At 36.4% G+C, this 26,321-nt stretch overlaps 1 protein-coding gene across 3 annotated transcripts in view; it reads right to left on the reverse strand.

Annotated features, from left to right (window-relative positions):
• The window catches only part of LOC105216606 (uncharacterized), a 148,975-nt gene that overhangs the window by 38,502 nt on the left and 84,152 nt on the right, over positions 1 to 26,321 (reverse strand). For all 3 annotated transcript variants that reach the window (XR_008470187.1, XR_008470186.1, XM_054226288.1), the window contains exons 2-3: positions 4,157 to 4,605; positions 2,120 to 2,197 (exon numbers count right to left, since the gene is read on the reverse strand). Coding sequence is in view for 1 of the 3 variants with exons in the window: in XM_054226288.1 (XP_054082263.1) it covers positions 2,120 to 2,197; positions 4,157 to 4,605 (527 nt within the window). In the remaining 2 variants the exon portion in view is untranslated. The remainder of the gene's footprint in view (positions 1 to 2,119; positions 2,198 to 4,156; positions 4,606 to 26,321) is intronic.

The raw sequence follows: 26,321 nt of genomic DNA on the forward strand, positions 1-26,321 counted from the left end.
GTATGTGTGCATTTGCATGTGCAATAAAAGTGGATATAAAGTGCATTTACAGTGCAGCGTAGAAAACTCAATAAAAACTGAAATTTACGATAGCAGCTTGATGCGCCAATGACTTCGAATGTCCGACGTAGCTGGTGACCAGTTGACTGCAGTTGCATGTATCTCTTTAATGGTTATAACTTCCTGTTGTGAATTGTTTATTTGCTCCGAATCTGTTGCGAATGGGTCACTCAATTTGAGAGGGTTGAAAATGTGTCGGTGGAGGGGGCACCTTTTAGGGTGATATTCCTAGTAAATAGTTCTGACTTGTCATTGTTCGATTAGCATCCAAGTGCAGAAACTGTATGGACTCAACAACTGTCTGGAAGGCTCAATAATTATCATCTCAGCACTGTCTTCTTGACTGTCTGATTTCCAGACATTCAGAGAAAGAGAAAGCGAGAGAGTACGAAACCTTCCTTCGACTTCAGAAAAAGAGAGAAACCTTCCGTTGTTTTCAAAGAGGGAGAGCGAGAGAGAAAGAAATCGTTGATTTCAGAGAGATTGAGAGATCGGATCCCCTTTAGAGATCGAATCCCCATCCTATCGTATATTTTTCACTTATGTTTGCCGTCGAAACATGTCTGTCTCATACATTTCCTTTAGTTTTTTGTTTCCTAAAATATGTACAATTTCTCTTAAATTCCTTTAATATTATAGGAACTTATCGGTCCACCCTTGAAATATTAACGACACAATAGTAAACTGCATCGAAAATTCTGCCAAATGGAATTTCCTACATCCGACATAAAAGATGCACATCTGACATACCTAAATATGTATGGAAAGTAATGGATCTCTGCTCCTCTGTAGGGCATCGGATGTTGGACAATACAGATACTTGTATAGCTATCTATAAGTAACAGCATTTACACTCACTTGATTATGCACTCACTATATGTGAGGTGAGTATTGCTAGATTGTGCCATTGGAAAGAATTAAGCTCGTTGAAGTTGATTGTGTCATTTACCGGGAGTTGTGTAGGTGTACATATCTACTTCTCTGCATATGAGACTGACATGATACTTTGCTTTACTGCCTTTAATGTTAAATATATGGACGGAAGGACAAGGGTGTCTAATTGCATTCCATTCCGTTTTCGAAAATTCAGAAAATCGTAACTGTGAATGAAATATAGCTGCAGTGGATTTTTTAGTTTTATTGAATGAGTGTTAAACTTACGTCAAGCTGGCCTATAGGATCCGTGAATAACGTTTCCGAACCCGACTTGTATTGAATTCGTAAGAACCTTCTATCAGAATTCATGACACAGACTTTGATGTATAAGACCTAAGGACAATTCAATCGAAGGCAGTTGAAAAACACTTGTCCAATCAAAGACCTCCAACTTCGGCTTTCGAGAAGACGGAAAATATTCAAAAGCTTGGTCAGGGGAATAAACCCTTGATAAAAAACCTCCTTGAAGCACCCGAAATTGAAATACAGTATCCGTTTCAGTCAAATTAGAATATGAATAACAGCGATTGTAAGTTTTTGGGACCGCTGAACAGTGTTTGATGGGACGACTTCAAATCTAAATCCACCCAAGTTATGTAGGACCGCCAGTCTCTCCAGAAAGTTGCTTGAAGAGGACGGACTTCCCAGGGCCATCAAGAGGAAATACCTAAAATTAGATTTCGTACAGAAACCCATCCCACGCGATGTCGCGCTAAACTTCGTGGGAGTCAAAATAATACCAAATATAGAAGAAAACTGCATAGATAGAACCGGTGGACCAACCTTGTGGTCCATTCGCAGACCAAACTTTAGGTAACACTGATGAAATTAAACTAAAGCCTCAACCAACAACAACATTAACCTGATTAATGACCGTTCTTTCCTCCTCCTTAATACGAGTAGATCATTTGCAAACTATTAGATTCATTACTTTCACTTTTCTGTTTAAGTAGCACAAGTATCCATAAAAGCCATCCATATATGGGTACAAATGGAGCTTCATATTAACCCCTTTACTGACAAGTGTATTTAAACACTCACAGTTCAAACGAATTATTAATTTGTTAGACAAGTGTTAAGTAGTAGCAGTCGGGTTGGGTGTGAATCGTGTGTGTGCGCTCACCTGAAAGCGTTTATCCGATGTGTACGTCGCTGTGGCTACGGTCAGTATATGCAAATCACGTTTGCGGATCCACGAGACCTGTTGATGACCGCCCATCCATCCATTCAGCACGAACCAAGTCAACCGAACAACCAACCATCCATCGCAGTCAGTCGACAACCAGGTGCAGCAGCGTGCCAAAGTAGTCAAAGCAGCCACAGCGAGTGATGGTCCGATGGCCGAAAGCGAAGCACCGAGAAAGAAAATTGAAAAAAAAGTGAGGTTAGTGAGTGAAAATGGAAAGTTCGACATATAAAGTGAACCGAAAGTGTATTAAAAAACTATAAAAAATTACGAATTCGCAGCTGTAAAGCAAGCGAAAGGAATGTGTTATTTGCTTTTTATCAAAAAAAAAAACAAAGAACAAAAAACCGAGTGAAAATCGGTAGAACCGCAACCGTAACGGAAGTGGCAAACGGAAATTGATTAATGAGCCTCGATCAAAATGAGAAATGATTGCGTGGGTTAAGAGGAAATTAAATAAAACTACCATTGATGTGGCATTAAAATGCGACGCAACGTCGAGTCAATCAGTCGTAAACAGCATTCGGCTGCAAATGGTGTGAGTGTGTGTACGGGCTCTCAAGGGTTATGGCGTTGAGTAGCGCTTGAGGCATCCCCCTCTTCTCTTTATGACGCTCTCTTTCTCTGGTTTTTCTGGGTTGAGTGTGTAAGTGAAATGGTAAAACCACAAAAGAGCATATAAGTGGGTGAAGTGAAGTGAGCTACGCCTTTTTTCGACCTTCTGCACTTCACTGGCTTGAGCATGATATTTTTTGGCACTGTTTACATTTGGAAAAATGTGGAAAATTTTTGTGGCGCTGCAAGCTGTTTGAGTTCACATTAAAGCACCTTTATTACAAAATTTAGAAACAATTCTTTACCTTTATTACAATGCCTGTCTCCACAGGAAATGGTCTGGACTGAGGTGGTTGCAATAGATCGAATCCTGTGAGTGTTGCAGTTTTTTTGGTGGAACTTTTAGATAGAGCTTGATGCTTATCTTTCATCTCAAGATTGGATAAGCTTCTCTTCGATTCATAAATCAACATTGATGTAATAATGAATCCATGCTCGAATCTAACCCGAAATCTGGATATTGTTTTGACCGACGAGACGCAAAAAAGCTCTTGGGTATTTAGAGATCGTGGTCCCATGGAATTAGAAAACGTATTTACTCTGAAGATTATTTCAATAGAAGGTCTATGCCCAGACCTTTCTCATTTAAAAAATAATCCCAGTAGAAGGAAAATGTGTTCAGAGTGATCTATATGATAATCAAAATGGAGCATATCTTCTGACAGAAGTCGAAGGATTAAGCGAAGTACGTTCTTTGGGAATTGAGCTTAAAACTTAAAGAAGAGACTCAGCTTTGGATGATCAAAAAGGAGCTTATTTAGAGACATGGATTTTGAAAACATATTTAATCTAAAGGTGCTTCTAGGAGAAAGTCTTGACATAACTATTTCTCATTTAAAAACGAGTTCCAGAAGAGAAATGTGGTCGAAGGGATTTATCTGATGATAAAAAGGAGCTTTTTAAAATATTTAAGGAGGTCAAAAGATCAAGCGAAACGAACTACGTCTTGACGACTTGAACACTAAACTTAAAGGATAGACTTAAATTCGGATGATCAAAAAAGGAGCTGGGAAGGAGAAGAAGACGGAAAGAGAAGAGAGCATTTAGTATAACGTATATGGCGAACTCAATCACGACCTTCACGACGTATAAGACCTAGTACAGTTCACACATAAGGGTCTTTGATTTCCCCACCATTTTACCATTTTCTCACACTTTTGAAATTTTCACACTCGCCCCCATAAATTACCTTTGTTCTGCGCTTTGCAATTACACGCCGTTTTCGACAATTTCTACTTCATCGTACCCACTTCTAGATTCGAGACTGTGGTTTACCGTACGACCTCTTCTATTGCGAACCAACAGCCACATTATATACACACTAAGGTTACATATCTACACCTCACCACATCCACTTACCGACTTATCGTCCAATCGCTCGACTCGACATTTAATTGCAGCTTCCGCTTGACCGGTACGTGCTGTTATATTACGCGGCAAGCCAAAGTCAAAGATTGGCAGCTGATTTACGTCACCCTGCTCCGCCTCCGCCGCCTCGACGAGAGTGGAAGAGAGACTCTTCAAGGTGTCCGTATAACTGCTGCCGTTCAACACCTCAATATCCATCATACGGTTGAGTATTGGTGGTGGTGGTGGGGGCTGCGTTGTGTGTCGGTGATTGTAATTATGCGCTGAAGACGGAGGGAAGGTGCTGTCGTTACTCGTGTTGTTGCTGTTGTTGTTGTGCTGTGAATGTTGCTCCAGCCTTTGTTGTGACAGCCAGAGCAATGAGTTTTGCGCCACAAACGGTGCCGCCGTCACCGTGGCCGTAGCGGCCGTCAGCGCAGTGAAGAGGAGACAGCGTAAAACTGAAAGTAGTGAAAAGAATTGCGAAAAGCGATAAGTGGAAAATGTCCATAATAAATATATATGTATGTATGTCGGTTGGTGTGTTTGTGTGTGTTTGCAGAGTGTAAATGCGCTTAAGTTAACATTAATTTATGAGGAAAATTGTATAAATATTTATGCAGCCGCGCGTTGTGCGCTAATTTAATTTCTTCCAGCTCGCTGCCTTCTGCACGCTACTGCCGCGGAATGCAATTTAATTATTTTCATTTAATTATATTTATTTACTATTCTTTTATAATTTTTACGATCTCCGGCGAGTTATTAGAGATTGTAGATAACGGCTGCAAAATATCTAGGTTATTGGAATTTATAGTTGGCAAGCTCACGGTTTTTTTTTGCTTGTCTCGCAGATAATATTATGAAGTAGCATTGCGTTGAGTAATGTGAAATGAATAGAATTACGTCCTTAAATTCAATCAAAGTTTAAATTCTGTGGTGATTGGGATATGAAAACTCATAACAGTAAATATAACTCGACGCCATAGACTCTCACGGAACGTCTTATCTACTTGATAGCAACTGATTGGATCGGGACCCTATATTAAAGAAAGCTCTGTACATCATTAGGGTAACGGATCCTAGCCACAAATGAAAAATAGTAACCTACAAACCAGTTGAGTTTTTTGAAGGACTTATTGCTATGAAGTATTAACTGTGTTCATTTCTCTCTCTCATTCTCTCTCTTAATTTTTCTCTTGAAAGCTATCTCGCCCATTTCTTGCTTACTGTACGTCTCAGAAATCTCAAAGAGCAAAGCGCAGTTCCTCACCTCGAGAGTTCTAGCTATATTTGAATTCCTAACTGCAGCAGCAAGTCTCAGGTTGTTAGAAGATGAAGAGAATTGTCAAAATACGAACCGCAATCAAGTGAAGAGTCTTCGTTAGAGACTATGACGAAATAGTTCGGATTAAATTCTGAGTTTTGGCACCGAAAAATGGTAGCCATAAAATCTGCATGCTGGAAACAAAACTCCGCTGTTATTATAAACGCAGTTAAAAATCGAGGCCACCTGAGAGCATGCTTTGAAAGACCACCGAAGGTATTTGAAATGGAATTTTGACAAAAAAAACGTCATCAGATTGTTAGGCCAATAATTTTCCACATCATAAAAATATATATAAACACATGGTTTGCGAAACGTTGCCAAATATACGTTGTCATAATATCAAATTCGATAGGTGGCGCCTAGATCGAAATATTACTAAACGACCTACATCTGGTTGTCATTAAATCCAATAAGCATGTATTCAGATTCGGTATATTTATAATATAAGTGGGACTAATGTGCGGTTTGGAATATGTCAAATTCAATGGCACTAAATTGACAACTTCGATTCTGAAAAATTCAGTTTTCGTGACTAATTTTTCATATGTGACCATTTGCATCGAAAAGTGATATCATAATTTGTTGTAAAAATGAAAAGGCAACGGTTTTCATTGGTTTGACTTCGACTGTCAGTGAATTTGACATAATACTAGTTTCAACTTATACAGACAAATCACTTCTGAACAACATTTTTTTGCGTAAATTGCCGCTTTTATTTAAAATATGATATTATATCACATGCCCACTTTAAAAGTGTTCGAAAATTGTTATAATGACAGAATTATGACACGACTGTGACACAGAGTCCAACTCCTTCAGTCTTTCATAATACAGTCAGCATGATACAGTAGTATCTTTTCTGGTGGTTCTATAGAATCAGTTCTAGTTGGGATTAATTATTCATACATCCAAATGATGATATTGATATCATCGGAAGCAACAAACGCGCCGTTTGTTCTGCTTTTTCCGCATGGATAAGGAGGCGAAGCGAATGGGTCTGTCCTCGGGACAAGAAGAAATATCTCCTGCCATCAAGCAAACAGTCGGCGCACTCGCGTCTTGGCTCCCACGTCACTGTTGACAGTCATAACTTCGAAGTTGTAGATAATTTCGTATACCTGGGAACCAGTATCAACAACACCAACAATGTCGGCCTCGAAATCCCGCGCAAAATCACTCTTGCCAACAGGTGCTACTTTGGACTGAGTAGGCAATTGAACAGTAAAGTCCTCTCTCGACGAACCAAAATCAAACTCTACAAGTCGCTTATCATTCACGTCCTGCTTTACGGTGCAGAAGCTTGGACGATGTCAACATCAGATGAGACGACACTAGGAGTTTTCGAGAGGAAAATTTTGAGCAAGATTTATGGTCCTCAGAACATTGGCAATGGCGAATACCGCAGACGATGTAACGATGAGCTGTACGAGTTATACGACGACATTGACATAGTTCAGCGAATAAAAAGACAGGGGGTACGCTGGCTAGGTCATGTTGTCCGAATGGACGAAAACACTCCAACCCTGAAAGTGTTCGATGCAGTACCCACCGGAGGAAGCCGATGAAGGGGAAGGCCTCCACTCCGTTGGAGGGACCAGGTGGAGAGCGACCTGGTTACACTTGGAATCTCCAACTGGCGCCGAACTGCGAAGGAAAGAGAAAAGTGGCGCGCTCTCATCGATTCGGCTATATACGGCTAAACGGTTGAACGCAAATCACATACATACATACATACATCCAAATAAGCTTAGCTATTTTTCAATAATTAAAATAATTAATATATTATCAATCTTCTTCTTTTGGTGAAGCAAAGTAAATAGTGGATCACCCAGTTGTATTCGTACTCATTTTGAAATCTACTTGCCAAGTTTATCTTCTACTTAGAAAATGTACATCCAAAGCATTTAATCTGCTCCGCTTTATTTGCCGCTATTGGAGTGTGACAAATTGTAAAGTCTGTTAAAACTTTCGATGTCAATGTATTAGAGAACATAGAAATAAATTTCGCTTACAGTTAAGTATAGCTGTGCAGCTATATTTAGTAGCACTCTCGTTGACGCTATAAAAAACGATTTTCAATTAAACTTTAATGACAAAGACACAACAACACACCACACGTGAGCTAAACAGCAATATACATATCTACATATGTATTTGTATAAACATATGTTTGCAAGTGTATGCGCCATTTTGTTGGCTTACAGCCATATTGTGGCACAGTGATTGTCAACTAGTCAGTTTGAACAATAAAACAGCTATTCACTAGAATTTCCAACTAACTAAGTTGCTGCCACTGCCGTAGTCATAGCATTTGCATTTGCATTCGTATTTATTTAGATTTGTGTGGTAAAAGTTGTAAACAACAACAACAACAATTTCAATGTATGTTACATGGTAACAATTGAAAGTACACAGGAATAAATATATAAAATACATTGAAAGTAAAGCTTTCAGGGAGTATAGGGAACAGCGTGTACGATTGCTAGCAATATGTTCAATATATAGTTGTTGTTGTTGGTGTATTAAATGCACACTTTGCGAAAATGTTAGGTGTGTTATTGCAGAAGAAGCATGAATCGACGGTGATCTGATAAGATTATTGTAAGAAGGTTTAGAATTATTGATTTAGATTATGTTATTTGAGGTCTTAGATCTACCAATCCTGAGATAATAAAGTTAGAAGAGTCCAGACCAAATGATTTAAAAATGGGCATGAAAGGCAAGATTCAATATATTAAATAAAGAGTATATCACAGACAACCAAACTTAAAGGACACATGGTTATCGGAGAAAATCGGTTGAGAACCACGCCCACCATCTCCATTATGTTCCATCAAGATTATGTTCGAAACAACATGTAATGCTTAACTATCTAAACGAAAATACTAGAGGTCAAAAATTGTGGTCCAAATATTATATACAAGACCTTCATTTAGATATGTTCACAAATTGGACTAGATGCGTGGCCTCGCCCATTTTTAGATTAAATGTTATCACAAGCCTTTTTGTCTTTTGAATTTCGCGGCTACAGAGCTCTGGCAATGCTATATATCTTTGAAAGGTCTTGACTAACCTACAAAACGGCGCCATGTATGATTTTTTTGGATAGTTATAGACGTGTAAACATGGAGTTAACTAACACCGAAATTCGCGATATTTTATAGTTTTCCTTCGTTAAAGGCAAATCCGCTAGAGAGACGTTCCGTCAGATTGGGGGATGGTACTACATCACTTCGAACTGCGGTGGAATGGATTCGACGATTCAGAGCGGGTGAAAACGAAACCATGAATAAGCCAGTCGGCGGAAGATCTGTAATACCGATCAAATCATGGAAAACATCGAGTTAGACAGCATGTGGCATCTCGTGACATCGCCCAGGAGATGGGAGTTAGGCACCTAACCATTTTAAACCATCTGCAGAAATCTGGATACCAAAAAAGCTGGATGTTTGGCTGCCGCATAATTTGACGCAAAAAAAACCTTCTGGATCGAATCAACGCCTGCGATATGCTGCTGAAACGGAACGAACTCGACCCATTTTTGAAGCGCATGGTGACTGGCGACGAAAAATGGATCACATACGACAACACCAATGAAAACGGTCGTGGTCCAAAACAGTGGCGGTTAATTGTCCCAAACAGTGGCCAATCCGGGATTGGCGGCCAGGAAGATTTTGCTGTGTGTTTTGTGCGATTGGAAGGGAATCATCCAAATGAGCTGCTCCCATATGGCCAGACGCTTAATTCTACCCTCTACTGCGAACAACTGGACCGCTTGAAGCAGGCGATCGACCAGAAGCGTCCAGAATTAGCCAACAGGAAGGGTGTTGTGTTCCACCTGGACAACGCCAAACCACACACTTTGTTGATGACTCGTCAGAAGCTACGGGAGCTCGGATGGGAGGTTTTATCGCATCCACCAGCGTCAAGTGATTACCACCTGTTCCTGTCCATGGCGAACGCTTTTGGTGGTGTAAAGTTGAACTCAAAAGAGGCTTGTGAAAAGTGGTTGTCCGAGTTTTTCGAAAATAAAGAGGGGGCTTCTACGAGGGGGTGTTATGAAGTTTGCCGTCTAGATGAAACAGATTATCGAACAAAACGGCGCATATTTTAACTAAATCCGAACACTGTAACACTTTTTATAAAAATATAATATTAGTCTCGTGAAGATGTGACGCGCGGTGCATGTACGACATTGGTCCAAATCTTCCCCTTAGACGACATATACCAGATATTGGGGACCTTCTCTTTCGAACAATTACATGGTTATAATCGGAAGAAGATCTTAAGATGAGTTTTTACCAAAAATCGATTGACTTTCTTAGTGCTATTAAGGCGAATATACTATATTAGTCAGCTTTAAATGATATTTCAGAAGACATCTTTGAAATGAAGGAAATATATGCATGAAAGCTTAAAGCATATTTTATGATTTTTTCAGAGAGAGGTTTTATGAGCGATTTCGATTAAAATTAGGTCGTTATCACACATTTCTTTTCATTGGGTCTTTAAGTTAAAACATAACATTTTTTTATATCAAAATAAACCCTCACATTTTTATTTTGTAAAACCAAGTTTCGTTAAGCTTAAAGCTTGAATAAATTTAAATTGTTTACGAAGAAAAAATATAAAGATTTTTATTATGACCCCTTTAAGTACTAAATTTAAGTGAAAGTTAACTCCGTTGTTAACTTTCCATTTCATTTTTACTACGCGCTGCTCTTCATTTGAAAGCGACCTTTGAAATGCACTTGTAGAGAGCACATTTAATTTCCTTTTGATTCAGTATTTATTTGTTTCCTACTTTTTAGTTTCAATTTATATGCTGTTTTGATTTTTCGATTTGCAATGCAACAGGCAATGTGGCAATGTGGCAATGACAATACACAATTTCACTGTCGAACAAACAACACAGAGACACACAAAAGCACATATTCATACATACATATATGCACACACATGTAAATACATATATTCAGCATGTTATAACGGTACAAAAACGGCTGCTTGTGTGTTTGTCAATGAAAAAACAATTAAATGCACATATATGGCTTTGCAAGTGTTTTTGTTGTTATTGTATGCCTGGTTGTGTGTATGTGTCTGCGTGGGTGTTACGAGCTGTTGCCTGCCCATTTCCGTTACTTTGTATGCCTTAAGCTTTATTGCGTTTTTCATTGCGCCCTTTTCACCCTTCCATTCCAACACCTCAACGCCTACAAATGTATCGGTGTACCGAAGCTTGTTTATTCGCTTGTATGGCTGCATAGATTTTCCTGTCATTTGTTTTACAATTGCGCAATGTGACACACACACATACACTCACATATACACATTTCAACTTTTTGTTTAAATTCAAGCTCTTGTTGTTGTTATTCTGTTATTGTTGTTGTTGTTTCTCACTTTGTTTTGTTGCGGCTTTTTAATGTAAATTGCACTTGTGAAACGTTTGATTGCGCTGCCAGGCAGGTGTAACAACAACAATAAAAGAAGACACAACTTAACACCAACAGGAGGGTGGGGGCGTATACTTTACCACGAAGGAAGTAACGGCGTGTGTGTTAAAAATAGAATCTTAAACGGCTGAGACGTAGTGGGTGGTGGTGCTGCGGTTTCAGTGGGCGTTGTGTCGTTTAAAGTGTATAGGCTGCGCTGAGATCGCAATCGCTTTGGCGATGAGCTGGAAATTAATCGCTCGAGGAAAGAAATTTTATCAGTTTTGTAAGAGAAAAGGGGTATGCTGCTCATGTACTTTTGTTGCTATTGAAAATAAAAATTAATTTCGAAATCAGCTAATTATGAGAAAAATCATCGTAATTTAAGATTGATAATACCATATGGGTCTCTATCTCAAGACAGAGTACTAGCTCAAACTCGCCAAGTGTGAAGAAATTGTTCATCTAACTAGTTCATCTTCTATCTCAAAGTTAGAGTCACACTCGATAAAACTTCTCAAGAAAGATGTTTTAGATTCTGTCTCTAAAGCACACAAAAATTAAATGAATATATTGAAATAACTATCCTCACATCTGGTGGACTGGGGGAGATTGGCCAAAACAGTTACGACAGACAACACCATAACGAGCCGCTTTGACTTTGGCCATTCTGTATTTTCAGACGTTCACGAAAAGAGCCATTCTCTCATATAATCTCAATATATATTTTTATTATTGTAAGGGATCACCATGCAAGTCTTCTGAGATCCATTACAGATCATAAACTAGTTAAACAGATCCATAGAAATATTTTTTCTCGCTCTTTTGACATTTCTCTTCAGTAAGGTTTGCCGTTTCATCATGGAAAGATATACGATCCAGCAACGAGTCGAAATTATTAAAATTTCCTACTGGAACTCGGAGTCAGTGGCTTCGATGTGGGTCATTTCTGGCTGAATGGCTTCGTCAATGAGCAAAATATGCGTTATTGGTCAGACAGCAATCCACACGTAGTCCATGAGTCACCATTGCTTTCCGAAAAATGACGGTTTGGTGCGATTTATGGGACGGCGGTGTCATTGGGCCGTACTACTTCCGTGATGATCAAGACCGGCACGTTAAGCGAATGTCACAATTTATCGAAAACCAAGTTCGGTGAAGGTGTTTACTCACGAAATGGTACATCTTGGACTGTTTGGCGTTGCTTTGATAATTTTATTAAATGAAATGTTCATGGCTCATACCAATGACCTAGAATCGCAAGTCTTAAGGGAGGGGTCTGGGTTTTCAGGTTAGAGGGTTAGTCTCGGGGCCTTTAACGCTCTAACTCTAACAGCTACGACTTTAAACGCGTTTTTCTCAAAACTACTTTTTTGAAGTCCGTGTTCACTGCCATTTGAAAACTACTCGACCGATTCATTTCAAACTTGGTACACATTTCCTTCACATAAAATACCTCCCCCCTACTTTTAGTAATTTTTTTTTTTAACATTAAGGGTGTTTCCCACGCTGAAAATGGCGGAAATTTTAGTCGAAAATAACGGTTCACACATTAGATGGCCGTCAAAAATTTTTAAATAAAAAAATAATAATCAGAGAACGTTGGGAGGAAATTTGTTTAAAATTTAACAAAATTTTTATGGTTTTTCATTTTCGGATAATTTCCGTCTCAGATGGCGACGTGGCGTGGGATGGCGCGAGTCTAGCTATCGCTGAACACCGCAAATTGTTTTTTTTTTTCAAGACGTCCTAGGGGAAGCTCTGTCACGGGCTAATCGTTTAATATTTTTGCATGAAAAATTTACAGAACATAGTCAAAACTATGCTCAATAATGTATAGAAGGTTTGAATAAAATTGCTTAATCGATATTTGAGATAAAAAAATCACAAAAAAGTGTTTTTTTTTGCGCTGAAACCCAGACCCCTCCCTTAAATTTAAGCTTTTCTCGACCGCAAACAAAATTTACTCACTGGGTCTTTTAAAGCATATCCTCGAGAGTCGTAGATACATATATGTATGTACGTAAACAATTTGGGTGTTTGCATGCGTGCGAATGAGTGCAACCAACAACAGGCGATGAAAATCTGGCACGCAAATGACGCACGCACGAGAGACATTTTGCGATTTTTTTTATAAATATATATAATATGTACATTATACGAGACGCTTTTTCAATTATTTTCGCACGACTTTTTGTTGTTGTTCTTTATATTTTCTCGAACGACTGTTGCGCTCTGGGATATAAGGACTTTGCATTTTGACGTACTGCTTTCTTGGTGTTTTTTACACTTTTTTTCAGTTTTGACTCTTCTTCTGCGTAAACAAGAAAGCTACTGTGACAAGGAGAGCGCATAAATGGACTTGTATATTTCTATATGTTCGTATATGTGTCTCTAATGTTTCGTTTACGCATGAAAATCATAGAAAATTAAATGCTATTAAATTCGATTTTAATAGCTGAGACGATTATGCGCACACACGCACTTACAAAAATACATATTTAACCATAAATACATTGTGTATTTAAAGAAAAAGGTCTGAGAGTGCTTGAAAAGACATTCGCATGTTGGAAATGATAAAATATTGAAAATATTCACTATTTCATATATGACGCATTTTTCTACCAGCCTATACGAGCTGATTGAAATCCACTTTTCAATTTGAAGAAAAACGCTCATACACTTTAAAACCCGTCTGCTTCAATCAATCTATGAGAAGTCCGTCCTTTATCACTTTCCAGCGCTCTCACTACCCTGCCGTGTGCTGTTGCACTGCTCTTTGGTATGCGCTCTGTGGCTTTGGCGTATTCCCCAAGCAGTCAATCAACATAAAAAACTTTGCTCTAATTGTGTTGATTACGTTAGAAGATGACGTTGCCTCTGCGATTTTTCACTTCGAAATAGACTTGCGCTTCATTTCGTTTTTATTTTTATTTTAATTTTATTTCATTTCAGTTCATTTTATGCCTTTTTGTTTACTCTCTAGACGGCATTAAAATGATTTCGTAGCCTGGAATATTTACATTTCTATGCAAATGCGAGTAACACAAACTGCTTGGTTGTTAGCGTCTCGACTATTTGTCTGGCTGTCTTAGCGTCTCAGATGGCGACGTGGCGCGGGACGGCGTGAGTCTAGGTATCGCTGAGCACGCTGACATCAGAAGTCATTGGACAAAAGTGTGAAGAGCAGCAAATAAAATATACCAGAAAAATAAGTGTTTCCTTCGTTTTTGGAGAGCTTTAAAATTTTTACTACTGTAAAGGGATTGCAAAAAATCTATTCACTTTAAATTTAATTGTCTGCGGAGTAAGGATTTTGTACAACACTTGAAAAGGGTGATTCAAATAGATTGAGTATGTGTATTTTACTTTATACAGGATACGGTTCTCTAATCACCTGAAGAGAAAAAGTGTTGAAATCTACGAGGATAGAATTTTTAGGCTGAACATTCGTGAGAATGTTCAAAAAAGGGAAATCTAAGAAATTTTTGTCCAGATCTCGCAAAGTTCTGGCATTCCAAAAGTAAGTCTTGGTATGATTCCCCCTCGTATTCCTCTAAGCAGTTTCTGTAGTTAGCGTCCGATAAAATGTTTCTAACGGCGTGCATTCCAATGGGACAATGATCAGTTAGAAGGAAATGTGAACTTTACTAAGGCCGAAGAGTTCCCTAGACATGTGGAGACAGTCTTAGAACCTAACCTAACTTAACACTATTAAGTCAGTCGAACCATTCGTCTAACGTTGAGCACAGATCTTAAGATCTGAATGTATCAAATCTATATATTTATAATATACTTCATTGATATCGTAGTATTTGCTTATTTCAAGAGAGATGATATGGTTCGGTGCCAAAAATCTTAGAATCTCCCCAAAATTATATAAACTAAAGTCACACTTATAATCCAAGGTCTGTCACCGATCTGTCCAGCCGTCCTTGACTCTGAAATCAAAACCAATCTCCGTCAGTTTTAAATATGAGCGGATCAAGCTATAATCACGCTGACAAAAAATCGTTAGTCTGTAGAGTTCCAGACCTCAAATTAATTTAACAAAGAGGTATCTCCAAACTGGTAACTGAAACAGAGACAACAAAACTCAGAGTGAATATTGCATCTCACAACATTACACTATATATTGTGATAATGATTCAAATCAGGAAATATCTCAACTCCTATATAAAGGTAGGGAGTGGTAAATATTTTCCTATAACCTTCCAAGTCCATTAAATCTTTTCCGCCTCTCTACATAATTCTATTGGTGCGTGAGATATCTTAATAAGATTTTGGGAGACTAGTTCGCCAAACAGACTGTAGAGTGCTAGCAAATATTGGTGAAATCGTTTCAAACTTTTTCAACCCAATAGAAAACACATATAATTTCCTTACCAGTCTCTCAAAATATTATGAAAGGTGCAAAATCGGACCTAACCTTTTTTTCTATCCCTACAAAACCATTTGGATATATCTTAGTCGACTTGAATCAAGTTACAGTGTTTTCAAAGCCTAAAGCATGGAGTCTATATTGTATTTGTAAAGAGTGAAAGATTAAGGAAAGACCTCAGGTTTCAACTGACTATCTGTTTGTTAGATTAAATATAATTTCCAATAGGTTCAGTAATATACTTTTATATATGACAGATTATTCTAAATTTGGTGTTTGGTTACTAGTCTCAGATTCCTGCCTACTTAGAGCCTACTCTACAAAAAAATTCTATGAAATTTTTTTCCTATTTTTTCCAGCATAAGTTTCCTATGTCAAAGGCTTCATTTAACATTTATTAATAATAAATTTGAAGAAAAAGTTTTGCAAATATTTGTCATGCATGTACTAAATGACGTTTTTGACAACAGAAAATCCACAACAACAAAATATTTAACTATTTAACAATGATGAATCAATTATTTTGTGATTTTTTGCTAATACGGCATAAATATGAAAAAGAACTACAGAAATTAAAATTTACAAATCAAACTGCAACAAAAAGCATTTTCCAAATCTCTCAAAAGCATTCCAAAATAAAGCAATTTTTTCACTCAACAATATTAACAGCAGCTGTGCAGAATTATGGCATTTATATAGTTTTTGTCGCCGTTGCGAAATTTTAAGTCACTTTTTGCTGGCGTCACTTTAAATCTAATACATATTTTATTGTTGCTTTTTTTTCCTTGGCACAAAATACGCACGACAGCTGTTTCGAAAATATGAAAATCTTAAATAAAAATTCACAAAATTCCACGCTTCACTTTAAAGCCGCGCCTTCACTGCTACGCAGACTAAGTGTGATTAGAATGTCCGTGTCAGTCCATGGACAGCTGGGCGGCTGTTGAGCTACGGTGTGTCGCCGTGTGGGCTTCGAAAAAGTTATGCAAATTTAATGAATATCATAAATTTTTAATGCGCCACCAAATGATGGCTGCCGAACAAATGAATTTCTTTTGCGTGCCAAAGTAGCAAAGAAAAGCAACAACCAACAAGCAGTAGAGGTGGCTATAAATAAATAATAATCAAATAATAGATTTTGCGATAAAAGCAAAACTACTTGAATTTGAGTTATGGAAATTTGCTTAGAGCGAATGAAATAGATTTTGCAAAAGCGGAAATTTAATTTTTTATATTATTTATGTGAGCAAGGTATGACTTGGTAGCCATCCGGAAAAGTGGCTTAAGTCGAATATGAAAGTTTGTAGATGCAGCAAATTTGTTTTAAATTTAATGCTAAACTGTTTTAGAGGAAAAGTTTTAGCTTAGATTAGCTCTAAGATTTTAATTTTAAAATGAAAGTTGTCTGCAAAGACTTTATGTGTGTCAGCATTTCAATCTTGTCAGTTTAGTAACCAATTTCTTTCCTAAACTCGACTTAAGCCATTTCTTCTTCACACGACTACAAAAGAAATTTGTTCGTTAAGACAGTTATTTGTAAAATGCTTTTGAGATTAGTTTTAAGTACCCGGTATAAAGTAACTAGTTAAAAGTTTGGACCCATTTCTTTCATCTTTCGTGAGTGTGGCCATATAGCTGGCGACATTTTATCAATAAAGTTGATTTGGGGAACATATAATTATTTTGGTACTGTTTGGTCCAGAACTAAACTTGGAATTTTCTTTAAACAAAAGTCAATGGAAATCGATATCGATGGATACTGTCTCATTATATATAAGACAAGTAAGGAAAGGCTAAGTTCGGCTGTAACCGAACATTTTATACTCTCGCAATTTATTTATTTATTTTTATTAATATAACACACAATTGGACATATTCGTCATATATATGGTATGACCCATAAGTGGGCGGAGCCACACCCATTTAAAATTTTATATACCAGCCCTTCTGTACCAGCTTTGTAATGAAATTTAAGGCTTCTGGTGTTTTTTCCTTACTGAATTGGAGCATTTTTAGTAGTATTCAACATAACCTTTCTATGGGATGTAGGCGTGGTAATAATCCGATTTCCTCCATTTTCGGACTGTATAAGGGAGCACTTAAAAGAAATAACTGTAGAAAGTTTGGTTGATATAGGTTTACGAGATATGTACAAAACACTTAATAGGGGGCGGGATCACACCCAGTTACCCAAAAAAATTACATCCAAATATGCCCCTCCATAGTGCGATCCTTCATACCAAATTTTATTTCCATAGCTTTATTTATGGCTTAGTTATATCACTTTATGTGTTTTCGGTTTTTGCCATTTTGTGGGCGTGGCAGTTGTCCGATGTCGCCCATCTTCAAAGGAAACCTATGGTACCAAGAAACATTTGAACCTAATTTCATGAAGATATCTTAATTTTTAGTTAAGTTACAGCTTGAACAGACGGACGGACAGACAGACAGACATTCGGATTTGAACTCCACTCTTCACCCTGATCATTTTGGTATATATGTATATATCTAACTCGTTTAGTTTTGGGTGTTACATACAACTATTTTAACAACTTTGTTGCGAGAGTATTAAAATGAACTTGTGGAACGGAATGGATAGGAGCTTTATTGTGTCGATGATAACCTTTTCGATGTCTACCATGCTTTACAAAATAGACTTTTGGGGATTAATAGATAAGATGAGATATTTCAAAATGGCGTTGTTTGCAAAGTGGAAGTGGTTGTGATCCGATTTTGTCTGTCTCACAAAGTGCAAGTGAGTCGTAAAGGTGATGTTAAGTGCTCAACTGATTCAAATATCTCAAATAGGTTCTGAGGTATCACATTTCACACAAAAAGAAGGCGGTGCCACGTTCATGCTCCCTTTAATTAAATGTAAATCGTCCATAAAAGAATTTTACGTGTCATTACGTAATGAGAATATAAAAATAAAATTTTTAGACACTTTTCAAAAATGATGTAAAGTAAAATACAGATAATAAATTAAAAAGTTTTGTTCAAAAACTAATGAAAAGAATTTTGAATAAATAAATTTAATATCATAAATTAAATAGTATATATAGTATATTCTCCAGAAAAAGTTATAACAAAATGTAATTCACAACCTATTCATCTAAAAGAAAGAACAACAATAGCAAAAACATATTTTCATTTTATTTTGAACTAGTATTTTGCAACAATTCTGTTTGACCTAAATATTTATTTCCACTCATCTGCATGAAATTGTAAAGTTATTTACATATTTACAACCAAAAACACAAAAAAAAATAGAATTTGAGAAATAAGAAAATTAGAAACATCTGTTTATAGCAATTTTGTTAATTCAGCACAAAATATTCAGAGAATATGCCAAATGAAGTCGGCTGTTAATAAAACTCGCACTCGGTATAAAAAGTGTAAGCTCAAAATGCCTTCAAAGAGTTACATGAGAGAAATATATGTGTCTGTAGCAAATGTAGCAAAAAGAATTGTAGAATGAAATGTAAGAAATTCTGCATACGTCAGCGTGTCGGAAATTTTCCGACATATTTCTATGGCACAATGTGAAGAACATTCAGACAATTAGGCAAAATTTCATGTGTTAACTGAATTCTTTTAATTTAGTACATTTTACATTTTATACATACAAACAAATTGGAATATGTAAACATAAGAATGTAAATTTACTTAGATTGAAGGGGGAAATCAAGTGTAATTTGGCTAAAATACGAATTTCACTTTTATATCACATGTGTATGTATTTGTAGTTGTGTTAAACTTCAATGAGAAAAAGTTGTAAACGTAATTCAAACACTAAAATCGATTGATTGCTAACAAGAAAGTAATTTTGAGGTTAGTTTTGACAATTCAGAACCACCATTAGTCAACTAATAATCTAACAAATAAAATACTGCGGTTGTTCTAGAAATGATTGAAGATTATGGATATTATTGGCAAAAACCGGTATTAAATCAAATAAATTTTTTCCAATACTAGCCGAAAATATTAAAAACTCAATACTATTCTCTGCAACCACTAAAACCTTGTACCAAAATAAAGAACTGATGTGAAAGATCCAAACTAAAACCATATATAGTCTTATATAAAGGGTTCCAACCTCATTTCTAACCGAAGATAATTCCTTTTTTAATTGGTTAGGTTCTAGATCTTAAGTCTATTGAATTTCGACTAATCCTAGATATTTTTGGGCACAAATGAAACAGTTTCCAACACTTATATATCGATCCTGAATTATCGAAAGCAGTGTATTAAGTGGTATATATTCTGAGGTGCAGGAAAATGGTGGAAATTCTGATTTTCTGTAGAGGTATGTAGCCATATATTTATTGAATACTTTTTATACGTCTTGCATAGTACAACGTCTCGAACATGTGACTTAACTTAGATGAAATGGAGTTGGATCGTCTCGAAGAAAATATAGTATGTCACACTGAATTTATGTTTTGCCTTTTAAACTTCTTGAAAAGTGGGCGTGAATCAGTCTTCTAGGAGTTTTAAAATACATAGACCATAAACAATTTCAGGTATATGATCAAAATGAGAGAAATCGGTTATAACTTTGAACAATGCGTGTGGTATCGCTCGCGAAAAATTTCATGTTTCACAGACGTTGGTCGTTTTCAGTAAAATTAGACATCCTGGCACATATTGATATACTTTTTATTCCAACAGCTCATTCGAAGATATTATAAAAATAGAACTTAAGTATTAAGAAAGATCTCGAAACCAAACTTAGCATAAATATTAGGTTGACATATATTTCCCTTCCGCCTTAAAGCCTTTCCGGCTATGTATAAAGCGCTACAGAGCTCGTATCTGGTAATACTGTACATCTTTGAAAGGTCTTGACATAACCTACAAAACGACGCCATGCATGATTAGTTTGGATATTGCGTTCAACAGATTAATGGTGTTTTAGATGAGATTAATGGTGAGGTTAATGGTGTTTTAGGGGATGTTACTCTATCACTTCGAACTGCGGAGGAATGGTTTCGACGATTCAGAGCGGGTGAAAACGACACCATGGATAAGCCAGCATTCGGAAGACCTGTGACGACGAATACCCATCAAATCATGGAAAACATCAAGTTAGACCGGCATGTGGCATCTCGTGACATCGGAGATGGAAGTTAGTCACCAAACCATTTTAAACCATATGCAGAAGGTTGGATACACAAAAAAGCTCGATGTTTGGGTGCCGCATGATTTGACGCAAAAAAATCTTCTGAACCGAAACAAAACCTGCGATTTTTCGACCCATTTGAAGAGGATGGTTACCGGCGACGAAAAATGGATCACATACGACAATATCAAGCGAAAACGTTCGTGGTCGAAGGCCGGTGAATTGTCCCAAATAGTGGCCAAGCAGGAATTGACGGCCAGGAAGGTTTTGCTATGTATTTGGTGGGATTGGATGGGAATCATCCACTATGAGCTGCTCCCATATGAAAGGTAGATATTTGACAACCAAAATTACATAAATTCTATATCAAAATCACTTCTTAAAATCACCTAGTAATAAATAGTGATTTAACAAGTTTTTAATTCACACAAATTGCGACTGGAATTAACCAATATTTAGACCACACTTAACTTTTTTAATAGCGATATGGCTCACAAACTAAGAAAATGCAACTTTTTAACGAAGTTTTTTAATTACATGCCATCAACTTGATGAGTGAAAGTTTGCTGAAAAACGATTTCGCTTTTTGCGAACAAATCAAATCACATTTATTGTGTATAAACACGAAAAGCACGCACCAGGCGATGAGGTTATTATTTGAACAACGAAACCGTTGGGGCAATAAAAATGTTCACAACATTCGATAAGGCAACATAAATGCCACTACAACAACTACAACAACTACTACAGAGATGAATGCAATTCCAACAACAAGACGTGCAAACTCAACTCATTTCGAACACACGAAACAGAACTTTCAATCAACTCGGCTCAACTCTGGCTGAGTCATTTAATTAATTACATAAGTACGCAAGTGAAACGCCGTTGTGTGGCATGCCACTGCGCAGAGTTTACTTGCTGCAATGCAACGAAAATACACATATACATATTATATGTATGTCAAATATACCTGCTTTCGCCTTCGCCTTTTGCCGTAATCAGACTGTTGTATTTGTTTTCTTTGCGCTTTTTTTTTGCGCCTGTTGCACAATTTGCATCGACAACTTGCAACAAATAGTGGCAAATAAACTTTTTGCATTAATTAAATGCACACTTTTTCACTTATTTCACTTATTACATGGAGGCGGCGGCGGCGGTGGAGGGTGGGAAAAGCAACAGTCTGCAGCAAGTGATGGCAACGCTGTTGGCGGTGAGATGTAAGCTGGTGAAAGCTAGCTTGGTGAAATGTTAAAGCGTTGAAATAGGAAGGAGTCAGCAAACTTTCACTTTAAACACATATTAACTTTGATGGCACGCGATTGCTGGAAGAGTTTTTAATTGTTGTTGTTTCACTTTTTTGTTGTTGTTGCTGTTGAGTTGGCAATTAAACGCAACCATATAGAAGTTTTTAATATGAGTAATAGTTGGAAAATTTTTTTACTTATGCTTTCAGTTTGCCTTCAGTTAAAACTTGCTAAAGTGACGAATCGAACAAGCAAGCGGTATAAATTGGTATAAATGCATTCAACTGGTATAATTGAATACAAATAGCATAGCAAGTGGTTATACCACTTTGTATGTAAATAAATATTTTTGATGTTTGAAATGAGTTCAAACGAGCGAGCTGATCATAAACATCAATGAAAGACAATGAAATTGTTGTTTCAGTCATCTTTTATGAGAAAATACAAGGAGCAAAAGTGCGGCTTAGAAGAAGAAAAATATGCTACTAAACCATCAACTAAATATCTAGTCATTAATCATTATTATATGTTGAAAAGACTAAGGAGAAACGGATGGATATCCATCAATTGGAAATTTAAACGATTTCAAGTTAACCACAGTAACTGAATAAGTTTTATTTTTCCACATTCTGTAAAAGAAATTTCTAAGGCATTTTTGGTCCTATATCAACAGACTAAGCACTCTTCGAATTTCCCTTTTCTCTTGTGGTCTAGAAATAGATGTCTGGCCCAGAATAGAAGGAAAAGTCGCGATGGAACTAATTGCCCTCAGCTATGTTCATCTTGTCTAATTGTAGGACTTCCAAGTAGATATTGTCCGATTGGCACATGGGTGAGATTTAGGTCTTTTACGGACACCATTTGTCAAAATTGTTGGAAAAAAGGTGAAACAGAAACATCTCGAAACTTTCTTCTCGGCTGTCCAGTAGATGCCGCCTAAGTACATAGGCTCAAAGCGCTTAGCGTCTTTTATTCCATATCTTTGAGATGTTTTGGTATTACAAAGCATAGGTTTATATACTTGTTAAATCGGGTCCACAGAAAAACCTTCGCGTGAATGAACTTCGACACCTAATTAAGTCTCTAGGTACTATCAATAAAAACCAACGAAGTCCTGCAAGGTCGAATATATCTCATAACAATATACCATTATCTCGATGTTTAATTAGATCAATAGAGGTCTCCTTTCTAAGTCTATGAAACATATATACAAATAGAACATCATCAATATTTTAAGTTTCTAGATAACAGTTCTAGACAACAGTAGCCGTATGAAATCCAAAACAAACTATATTCACGTCAGTCGTGTCAACGTAACATGAACGGTCCCGGATTTATAACGTGACAAGAAGTTTCAATATGAAAAACTTTCATAAACTTATTTGAAGAATATTCTCTGGGGGTTTTCAATCAATAAAATAGCATAAGAATATTGCTTGGAGCCGTCTTACAGTCACGCCTCACAGTTCATTCACAAAAAACTTAAAAAGTGTTATTAGGTCTACAACTTTGCTTCCTCCGTTTTCCAATAGATGTCAAATCGTTTTATATCGATCTTGGACATTTGTGTCAACATTAACCCAACAAAATATTTGTAGAGATCTGTTTGCATCCCAAACTTATGCTCAACTGAAAATGTCACTTTTTAAGCCGAATCCTCGACATTTGTGGGAAATTTTTCTTTTCTTTTTTAATTCCAAGAAAAGTGCGGCTGAAGCTCATCGAATGCTCTCGGATACGTACGGTGAGGCTGTGCTAAATGAAAGAACATGTCGCGAATGGTTTCAACGTTTTAAGAATGGTGATTATGAAGTCGAAGACCGGCATGTGGTGGCTGGGGGTGATATATTATGAGCTCCTAAAGCCAAGTGAAACCATCACATGAAATCGATACCGACCGCAATTGATGCGTTTGAGCCGAGCACTAAAACAAAGGCCACAGACAAGATAAAGTCATTCTCCAGCATGACAATGCTCGGCCTCACGTCGCAAAGGTGGTCAAAAAATATTTGGAGACGCTGAAATGGGAGATCTTACCCCACCCGCCGTATTCTCCAGACGTTGTTCCATCTGATTACCACTTGTTCCGATCGATGGCACACGGTCTAGCTAACGAGGACTTCAGTGCTTATGAAGAAGTCAAAAATTGTATTGATACTTGGATCGACTCGAAAGATGAGGAGTTCTTTCGTCACGGAATACGCATGCTGTCAGAAAGATGGTCAAAAGTAGTAGCTAACGACGACCAAACGGCGGAAGTTATAGACCGACTCGGAACCTGCAACCTCCCAAACTTTTCAACTATTTTGTGGCGTCGTGAGGTAAGTCAGACAATTCTACAAGCCTCTACCAAATAAGATATATGTATATATATGAGATACAAGAAGATTGCAGGCAAGCAGTGATTGACTGATAAGTTGAGGTTAGGGCTTACGCTCCACAAAGTTGTAACTGAAGCAATTTGTTTGGCTACATATCCATATAGCACAAGATTAAACGAATACTGAAATTTTAAATATAGATATACTTACATATACACAAGTATATTAAGTATATGTGCGGTTATATTATACTCTAAGCTTTAATATACGAGTTTAAGTAAATTATCACTTGAAAAAGTTGTGTAATTGAATTTGATTTAGAACTTTATAAAAACAACTTTTCATTAAAAGCCAGCAAACTGCATGCCAGCAAGCGCACATATATTTGCATGGATATTTGAGCACACTTTCGCACCGAGAGCCGCAACAGCAGCCGACACACACACACACAAAAGGATAACCAAAGCAATCACCGCTCAATTTCATACAACACAGCCCACATAAGTGAGTCTCAGCCACAAACTGACGTTCTAAACAAATAAGGATGTGCATATTTTAAATAATTTATAAGTATATGTTGGCACCAACGGACCACTAGCGCATGCTTCTTCATGTGTTTGTGTGTGTGGTGTATTAGTGACTAACTGTCAATAGACACGATTGTCTGTCGACGACCACACATTGCAACGCCTACTCACCAAACAGGCAGGCAGGCAAGCAGATAGACAGACAGACCGATATGTTCGAGTATGCTTAGTTACCGTTGCACTGTTGGCTGCAATGTTTGTATTCCACTTGTGCAAATAGTACTACTAGTGGCAATCACAACAATAACAACAACAACAACAACGTGCAGGCAAAAATATACAACAATTTGCTGTTTACCTATCCGCAGCAAATAAGCAACTAAACTGACAACTATTTTCACAAGTAAGCTGCCATACGAGTTGAAACTAACACGACAACAACAACAACAACAACGAAATTTCCCCTATATATTTCTGCAATATGTTGTTGGTAGTGTTGCTGTTTGCGAGTAAACAAGCCGGTTGCACTCGTTGGGGTATTTAGTGTTACTCATACGCCGTGTACGCCAAGCGCAAAAGCGCATGATGAGGTGATAGCAGCAGCAGCAAGCAAACAACAACAACAACAATAAATGTGTATTGCAGTGTTACTTTTCAGCTACTTTTACGCTAAAATAAACCGTTGTACAAATACAAAAACACACACACACACACCAACAACAACATATATGATGACTTCCACCTACATATGTACATATGTCTGTGACTGTAGCTGCTTGGATGCCAGTGCAGTTCGATAAGTTTTCGAAAAACACACAAGACACGTTGCTGTGTTGCCTGTCAGATTGCTGTTGTGTTTAGTTAAATATGCATATAAACAAGCGTCAAATGAATACGCTGCATTTGTAGCATACATTTATGCGCATAAACACATATAAATGGTGAAGAGAAGCACTGCAACATTTCAACAACAAGAGTAAGAACAACAACTGCACAACTTGCAACATTTGTGGCTGCCAAAACACTCTAGATGCAGACTCTTAAGAAAATTATTATTTTTTTCTTAGTTTTGTTAAAATATTTAGTGTAGCAGAGTAGGAAAATGAAAGTAATTGCTTGAATGGTCTAAAGAGCTGGCATTGTGGTGAAATGCAGTAAAATAATCCTTAAGTAAGGATGTTGTGTTTATTCACAGAATTCTGTGAAATGTTGCATGAACAAATAAGACGTTTGTGGATAATTTGAAAAGTGAAGCAAATTATTTTGGGTGAAATAAATTTAAGTAAATAAAGGTTGAAGGAAAGAAATAAAAAAAAAGAAAAAGAATAAAATAAAAGAAAAATAAAAAATAAAAATAAATAAAATAAAACAAAATAAAATAAACAAAATAAAATAAAATAAAATAAAATAAAATAAAATAAAATGAAATAAAATGAAATGAAATTAAATAAAATAAAAAAAAATAAAATAAAATAAAATAAAATAAAAGAAAAATAAAATAAAATAGAAAATAAAACAAAATAAAATAAAATAAAATAAAATAAAATAAAATAAAATAAAACAAAATAAAATAAAATAAAAATAAAATAAAATAAAATAAAATAAAATAAAATAAAATAAAACAAAATAAAATAAAATAAAATAAAAATAAAATAAAATAAAATAAAATAAAATAAAATAAAACAAAAATAAAATAAAATAGAAAATAAAACAAAATAAAATAAAATAAAATAAAAATAAAATAAAATAAAATAAAATAAAATAAAATAAAATAAAATAAAATAAAATAAAAAAATAAAATGAAATGAAATTAAATCATATTA

Source organism: Zeugodacus cucurbitae, chromosome 3 (assembly GCF_028554725.1).
Source record: "Zeugodacus cucurbitae isolate PBARC_wt_2022May chromosome 3, idZeuCucr1.2, whole genome shotgun sequence".
NCBI classification, from domain to species: domain Eukaryota; kingdom Metazoa; phylum Arthropoda; class Insecta; order Diptera; family Tephritidae; genus Zeugodacus; species Zeugodacus cucurbitae.